Source organism: Convolutriloba macropyga, unplaced genomic scaffold (assembly GCF_964194025.1).
Source record: "Convolutriloba macropyga unplaced genomic scaffold, txConMacr16.3 SCAFFOLD_2259, whole genome shotgun sequence".
NCBI classification, from domain to species: Eukaryota; Metazoa; Xenacoelomorpha; order Acoela; family Convolutidae; genus Convolutriloba; species Convolutriloba macropyga.
This window is the reverse complement of record NW_027450160.1, coordinates 7,918-16,824: the sequence shown is the minus strand read 5'-3', so window position 1 is coordinate 16,824 and position 8,907 is coordinate 7,918. Positions and strand designations below refer to the sequence as shown.

General features: G+C 35.1%; 1 protein-coding gene across 1 annotated transcript; it reads left to right on the top strand.

Moving 5' to 3' along the window:
• Positions 1-3,280: 3,280 nt before the first annotated feature.
• LOC142355669 (uncharacterized) lies at positions 3,281-8,600 on the top strand. The gene is made up of 2 exons (XM_075407749.1): positions 3,281-3,862; positions 7,742-8,600. Exons 1-2 carry the CDS (start codon positions 3,609-3,611, stop codon positions 8,472-8,474), a joined length of 987 nt encoding a protein of 328 aa, XP_075263864.1. The 5' UTR covers positions 3,281-3,608; the 3' UTR covers positions 8,475-8,600.
• Positions 8,601-8,907: the final 307 nt, after the last annotated feature.

Sequence of the window (8,907 nt, the reverse complement as noted above, 5' to 3'; positions counted from 1 at the left end):
AAAAAACAAATTACTTTCGAAATTAGTTTCTTCTGCAAAGAGTTTTTTATTTTTGCTAGAAAATTTCCAATAGAAAACTGTTGTTTGCCTTACTATGGTTTAGCTGTTTACTGCTTTCATCGAGAACAGTATTATCCATACGGCAAAGTTCAGAACACTCTCGCCCACAAAAAGTTTGTATTCTCCAAACCTTGAAAAATGATTGAAATTGGAAGGAAATTTTATGGCCGATCAAGGCACCCATCCTATCCCGATACAGTTAAACATAGTATTCTTTTGGACAAACTAAACAACTTGGGATTGAGGGGTCACATGCAAAGTTTTTTGAAATCTTATCTGAGCAAAAGGCAGCAATGTGTAATTTCAGGAAATGTATACTCCAATTTTGCAGAAGTCGATTATGGGGTTACACAAGGGTCAATACTTTGACCACTTCTTTTGCTTGTGTATATAAACGACATAGATGATTACTGTAGTCAGAACTGTTCGACCTTATACGCTGACGATACTGTTGTTAAGCAAAAAGGGGATTCAACAACTAAAGTTTTCAGCCAAGATTTGAATCTGGTTAGTGATTACTTCATAAAAAACAAACTGACTATGAACTACGAAAAAACTGGTTTTATGAACATGAAAGCCGGACGGAAAAGTTCACGGCAATAAATAAAGATGAAAGAAATAAACCTAACACAGAGATGATCACTGAAATACCTAGGTGTAAAATTGGATGACTGGTTAGTGATTACTTCATAAAAAACAAACTGACTATGAACTACGAAAAAACTTGTTTTATGAACATGAAAGCCGGACGGAAAAGTTCACGGCAATAAATAAAGATGAAAGAAATAAACCTAACACAGAGATGATCACTGAAATACCTAGGTGTAAAATTGGATGACAATATGAATTCCGGCGATCATATTAAAAACCTTTGCTCAAAACTGAACAAATTCTCAGGACTTTTTCACCGGCTCAGATCGATTTTAACTGTTAAACAACTGTTATTAACATACAAAGTTTATGTCGAGCCTGTTGTCGGCTATGGCGTACTACTCTACGGAACAAGTAACAAAACATTAATTTTGCCACTTGAGTCGAAAATAAAACAAATTACACGAATTATTTTTAATAAACCTAAATCAACCTCCACTTGCCTGGAACGCGAATCAAATCACATTTATTCGATTAGACTCATGCACCTTTTTGAACTGTTGAAAAAATTAGCTGAAATTTTGAGAGCAGAAGGCCATACCGATTGTCTCAAAGACGTAATTACTAGAAAAGAAATCGAAACATTGCAAGCAAAAAGAATCCAATCAAAGCAATTTAAAACTGCAAACAAAAGCAGTGGCCTAAGTTCTAAAAGATTAGGAGTAAGAATACTAAAATTGCTTAACTTGATTTTAAAGTTTTATCCTATTTTTGTTTTAGAAGTGCAACATCTGAGTGCACGAGAACTTAAGCAATTCTTATCTAGTTTCAGGGACAATTTTTTCGTAGACAATTTAGATCTTTTTGCTTGGTTTTATTAACAAAAACTCCATAGATCTCATAAAATTCAGAATAAGGTTTTGAGGTTTGCCCCTATTTTCTCTTAACATGATACGCCACGCATTCACACTTTGATCATAGTAATGGTACTGGTCATCGCTAGATTTGGACCTTTTGGACCTATTGATGACCTGTCGAGTAGATTTGTTATTTGGGTACATAATTTATACCATATGTGTTGCAAACAAATGTACATCCTACTCGAGAACAATTTATTATTATTATTATTATTATTATTATTATTATTATTAATATTATTATTATTATTATTATTATTATTATTATTATTATTATTATTATTATTATTATTATTATTATTATTGATATTATTATTATAGGATCTTTTTTCCCATTTGACTTGGAAGACCTTATAACAAAACCTGAACATAAACACGAGGAGGGAAGTTTTTTTACCAGGCTGTAAAACTGTTTTTGAATTCTTTTTATAAGACATTTTTAATCATGTCGTAAAATAAAAACGAAAGGACAATTATCGTAACATCTGAAAAATACAAGATTTTAGCAGTTTTTTAGCAGTTGGTCAAAGGGTTTTGGTTTTCAGTTTTAATGTAAATGAATTAATTGAAAAAATTGTTCAGAGTATATTTAATGATTTTAAATTAACTTTTTTTGAAGACTGTTAAAAGAAGAATTCGACAATCTCCCTGTTAAAGCTAGTCAGTCAGTTTTTTTGCTTCAACCACTATTTTCCCATTTGACTCGGAAGACCTTATAACAAAACCTGAACATAAACACGAGGAAGGAAGTTTTTTTACCAGGCTGTAAAACTGTCTTTGAAATCTTTTTATACGACAATTTTAATCATATCGTAAAATAGTAACGAAAGGACAATTATCGTAACATCTGAAAAATACAAGATTTTAACAATTTTTTAGCAGTTGATCAAAGGGTTTTGGTTTTCAGTTTTAATGTAAATGAATTAATTGAACGAAACTCTTATTTATTTTTTTAATCTATCTAAACATATATTTTTAATCGGTTTGAACTTATTTTTGTGATTACATTTAAAGCATTTTTAAATGGGGTGCCACTAATTCTCAATAAATACGTCAATCAAACAAAGAAAAACAATTTTGAAAACCAATTTTACAATAAATTTCATTTTGAAGTTCAAAATTCCGCGTGTGCTATTTATCGAACTATTGTTAACAATGAGTGGGCATGAAAACATGAGTGAACCAGTTTTTAACATTTCTTCTAGTGAAGTAGTTTGTAAGAAAGCAAAAAAGCAATGAGAATAGCAGAGCTATTTTGCAATTTTGAACTATACTGTGAGCCGAACTATACTTTGAAACTTTACAGCTTTCGTAAAGACCTTAGTATCTTTTCAGCAATTCATCAATAGTTTGAGCGAGCTTTTTTTGACAAATCAAAGCTTATCAGAACCGTAGGCTAATGTGGAAATCTTAACTACTATGTAATATAACATTGCTTACACTTTTTCATCAGGAGGCAATTTTTTACTAGGTACCAAAAGGGAGGCCATTTTCAAAAAGGACAGAGTTTTGCAGAGGAGATCATAGTCTATTTTATTGCGCTTCAATTTGCCAAAACCACAGGCACCTTATTTTAAGGGTTACCGATTTATAAGATATTTGCATTTTCATGAAGTCTTTTTGTTATGCTAACCATGAGTCATATGACTATTATTCTGAGGCATGCATCTAATCATGATGGTTATAAATTCAAATGCCAGTTTTAAGCATTAAACAACAGCACATTCTCGCTGCAACAAGAATTAACCATTCTAAGCTCATATGGTTTGAACTCACGTCAATAAAACAAAACCATTAAACAGCAAACGCATGTTATCTCACCACGCTGTTTCAAATACCGAACCAGATAGAGTGTACGCACAAAAATCGTTCTTTTTTAGTTTTAAGATAATTACAAAAATTTTCTAACTATTGATATTGTTGCTATTTAAGACACAAAAGTTTTTTTATACTAATTTGAGTTTATATAAAGCCAAAAATTCCTTTATCGACATTTTTGGTTCATTGAGCAACACAAGGGCCTATAATTTCTTCTTTATCATGAATTCAAGAACCCGGGATAAACCATCAAGCATCCTTCTTTACCTTTCATCTCTTGTAATTTTCATCATCCTCCAATTTAACCCAACTTTTGGTGACGTCACTTTTGGAACGTGTCCGAACAAGTGCACGTGTGGGGATGACAGTGATGGTAAGATGGTGATAGACTGCACAGGGTCAGACTACGACTACATTCCCACCACATCTATACCTTGTTCTGCTAAGAAGTTGCTCTTCATCAACAACAATCTGCAGTAAGAGATCCCAGATTATACAGTCTTTTCCATAAAGTTGAAATACAAGAAAATTCGGAGAAGGCCAAAACATGCAATTGAGCATTGATATGGTCATTTGTCGATCAAAGCTTTTCCCCCTTAGTTCCATTTTATCTTGATAATTCAAATTAAAGGTTGACCTTTGTATTCTGTCCAGTAATTTTTGATACGTTTGCGTATTTCAACTTTATGGAACATGCTTTTTCTTCTCCCCGTACTATAGTAATTTTATTATTTCATCCAGAAATTGCCTAAACCCGATTGAATAAATCGTTTTGTTTTAAAAATAGACTCTCACACACTTTTAAAGCTAAGATTTTCATGTTCTTAACCATTTTAATCAAGGTTTTGTGGATAGAACCATCGTTTGATTTGCATTATGGGCCGCCGCTATGTATTCCGTAAATAATAATCATGTAAACAATGACTTCGGGCCTTTTCTTTTTGAACAGACAAAAAATAGAAAGTATCGAGGAGGCGTTAATAAAACCGGACAATTTAAACGGACAATTCAAATAATTAAAGGACAGATTTAAACACTTGCTTGTTTGCGTTTAAAGTAAGACTATCACAAATCGAGCGATTGTTTTGTGTTTCTTTCTCAGAATATGTTGTTCTTTTGCGTTATCTTTAATGAACTCAAAAGAATTGTTCCTTGAATATCCGGCTATATTTTTACAGCAAAGAGATGTCTTCTCCCTTGCATTTCTTTTAATCAGAAACTGCCCAGTTGTGCTCAAATGCCGCAATAGTTTATACGAGTTAAGTGATATTCATATGCTGCTCATATTATTTCTGAGTCACAATATTTAAGTTTGTCCTTAGGCAATGACATTAAAAATTAATTTCCGAAACATTTACATTTTGTTTTTTGAATTTTTTCAAATATTCTTTTCTTGTTTTTTGCATGAAACTTGAAGAAGCGACATAATGAGGGGGAATTTGCCCTGCTGAAAGTGGTTTATAGAATTCCATTGTTAAAAGCTTTATTCAATTTTTCATCAAAGAGATCATGGGTGTGTTCCATTGTAATTTTAAATCTGAAGGAAACCCATTGTTACCTATAAATTGTTGGCAATTCGCTTTGCTAGAACTTAATCTCCGCAATATTGAAGTTGATTTTGGTTTGCCGATTTATATAGAAGCATCAGCGGCAAGCGCTTTGAGACCTGAGTACGATTGAACTTCCGTAACCTTGATACAGAGATCAGTGTTACTGCCGAGAATGATTTTGTTCCAACAAGTATAATAAGAGCTTGTCTCGAAACTTTGCGCTTTCGATTTCTGTTATGGAGGCCGTAACTTTTTCCCCACTCATTTGATAGGAATTTACTGGTGGTGAATTGTACACGGATATCCGATTTTCGGTGGATCTGTTTGAACACAAATATACAACTACTGACTAAAATCAAATTTGTTTTGTGTTTATTTTTTTTACTCCTAAGTATATTGAGAGTGCTTCCTGTAGCAATCAAAACCTCTCTAGTTGGAGAAATCAACCTCTCAGATCTTGCTTTTATTGTATAACAGTTTTCAGGAAAAACGTGATCATTTTCAGGGCTTGTGTCGAAGGCAGATACACAGAAATGAAGCGAGAGATTGCGGAGCCAAAATTTTCGAGGAGCAATTCTATTTTTTTTGTCGGTCTATGTTCAATTGTGATCGACAGTTCTGAGAAATTTTATTATTTTACCTCCTTGTAGTGATTGCGAGTGTGTTTTGCCTGAGAAAAGCTGATAGTTATCTTCTGCTTTTTTGTTATGTCTACATTTACATTTTTAAACAATTCTTTAATTGACACTATTTTTTTAACCTCAGGGCGGTTTATTTTAAGAGTCTGAGCAACATTGAAGCGATAGTCTAGCTGTTGTTTTTTCTTCCTTTTCAATTCATTCAGAAAAATTGTGACGAGATCTTTCTCAACTTTAATCTTTTAGTTACCTAGGCAGAAGATATCTGAATTTTTACAGAAATTTTGCCTATTTTTAGGGCAAATTATTTCGTGGCACCTTTGCAATTTTCTCATCTTTGTTCTCAAAACAGTGAATATCTGAAGTTTTTCTATTAGTTGATTTTCTAACGTGAAATTTTGATCAGCCATGTGTTAGAATTTTGAACTTAGTTAAAACAAGAGTTTGGTTTTTTAGTGGTTTGATAACTTAATGAAAGTTTTTGCTGTTCTTCGGTACTTGAAGGCAACCATACTTAGTTTTTTTTGCTACGAATAGTCAAAAAGAAGCACAATGTGACATTTTAATCTATAAGTAGAACCAGAAAGCCGCTGTTTCTGTATCAGATATTGCCTAGATGAGACTCATGAACCCTTTGCTGTTAGACAACGAATAGAAGAATTCACCATTGCAGGACAAGTTGAGGAAAAAACTGATAGAAGGATAAATTTCGGAGCTATCAATTAATATACAGCAGTTACTGTGCGTTTGTTTAAAACTATTTGATAGCATCCACTATGTATGGTTCGTTGTTTTGCGATCTGGCATTTGGGTTTCGTATGAGCACATTACTTATCTCTAATATTTTGGCTTTCGATGGACACAATTTTAATGCATAAATGGTAAGAGTTTAGTTTTTTTTCGTACTTACAACACTGTTAAAGTATAGCGGTGGAAAATTACCATATATGAATTATATTGAATTGTTTATGCTCGTTAAGAGGTCAGATATTTAAATAGCAATTAGTGAAGAATTAAGGCAGGAAAAACTTTAATTAATCAAATTCATGGCGTAAAAATTTTACATTTTACTTCTTTTTAGCTTTCCTGTCTAACTCTAGCAAATAACCCGGGTCGAATTTTTCCGCCCAGAAAGATATAAGAGGGGGCTGCAATGGCAGGATTTTTAAAAGGAAAAAACAGCTTAAAACTCTTACATTTTTTTGTACACTTTTTTGTCCCCTTTGAAAAAATTACACCCTCACTTTTACAACATTTCACCCCCATGGTAGCCTAACTCGAACAACAACTTACCCCCTGTGAACAGATTACCCCCTCACTCTCACACTATTTTACACTCAAGGCAGATCAACTCTTACAATATTTTACCCCCTCTTACAATAAATTACATCCTCACTCTTACACCATTTTACTCACGATGGGAGCCCAACTCGAACACCATCTTAACCCCTCTGAACGAAGTACCGCCTCACTCCTACACCATTTTGCACCTCATGGCAGCCCAACTTATACATCGCAATTTTTGCCGGGGGGAGTGGGGAGGGAACTCTTCAAAAGTCCTCCCATTGCAGCGCAATGTTGGCCGGGGGGTGTAATTCCTCACGAGTCCTCCCTTTGCAGCCCATTGCAGCCCACACTTACATCGAAATTTTGGCCGGGGAGAATTCCTCAAAAGTCTTCCCATCGCAGCCTACTCTTACATCATCGAAATTTTGGCCAGGGAGAGGGGGGAATTCCTTAAAAGGCTCCCAGTACTACCTCACTTTTACATCATTTCGGCCCCCCTCCCCCGACCAATTTACCCACCCCCCTCCCCCCCCCCCACACACACACACGCACACAATTACATCATTTTACCCCCATAGACAAATTACCTCACTCCCTACTCTTACAACAAAATGGAAGGAATTTAGGGATGACATTTGACCCGGATTATTAGTTTTGTGCAAATCTAATTGAGATGGGCGTATAATGTTGCATCTCACAAAATAAGATAGGAAATATTTTTGCACGACAAGTTCTGCTCTAGGAAACTTTTTTAAATATGAATATATTTTCTTCATCAGGTTAAAATTTGCTCCACAGGTTAAAACTCGACAATTTTTTTCCGCGGTTAAAATTTCCTTGTGCTTATTGTTATTGGAATCGGTATGGTTTGCTTAAACAGAAAATTGACCAGAATGAGCTTCATCGGTCTTCGTGAGCTGGAAGAAATTGACCTCTCTGGAAACTACATTTCTCACATCGAACCTGAATCGTTCGCTGGAATGCCGCATCTGACCCGAATCAACCTCGTGCGAAACGACTTATCAACCCTTGAGTCGTGGTACTTCCGAGCTGTCTCGTTTGAGCACGCCACGCTCTCACTTGACGGGAACCCATTTTATTGCGATGAAGATTTGAAGGAGAACATCGATTTAATTAAGGATAAAGTCACTGTTGGGGGGCTAATTTGCGCTGGGGGTGAAATCTGGAGGATTTTGGGCAAAGTTCGAGGCAGGACATACGAAGATGTGGAATCACAGATTCGGAAGAATTTCGAGTCCTGGGAAATCGCATTGTTGACAATCTCTTCATTCATACTTCTGGTTATAATTTTGGGAGTTATTTTCGTGGTGTACAGAGTCAAGACCAGTGACTACACAACTGGTGAGATCATACGAGGAACGAACCGACGCGATTCCAACATCAGGAAAAGTTACCAAGGAGACGAAGACGATAGGCAGAACGGCATCCATTCGAGACCCCAATCTGCACCTGGCAATCGAAAGATTGAGATTCGATCTGAGGACCATTATTATGACGAAGACGACGATGCCATGTTTGGTGGAAATCCTCAGCCGCCTTACAGTGATAGCGGAAGCGAAAGACCGCAAAGTCCACCAGACCGACGATCATAACTGCTGCTTAACTCTTGCAACACTCTATTCTTGACATTAATATTTCTCTCTTTGTAAATAAAAGGAAAAGATTGTTTTGATAACGAGTTTCATTTAATATATAAAAACTTTGCCGAAAAAAGTTGATCAGATTATTGTGAACTGCTCGTTTAGTACTTAGTAGATAAATCGACCTGAGAAAATATGTCAAATTTAGGAAAAAAGTCGTCCATAAGAGAGAGCGAACTAAAATTTGGCTTTGAAGAAACTGCTTGACTTTATATGAATACAAAAGATTTTGATCTCCTCTGGGTCCAATAACCAACAAATCTGCACTCAAGAACGTTCTGACTATCGGTGAACACCCCGAACGTATATGCATTGACTGAAAAAAACCAATTACAGTCATGACAATATCTTGATTCAAACGGTTCTTTTATGGGCAAAGTCAACC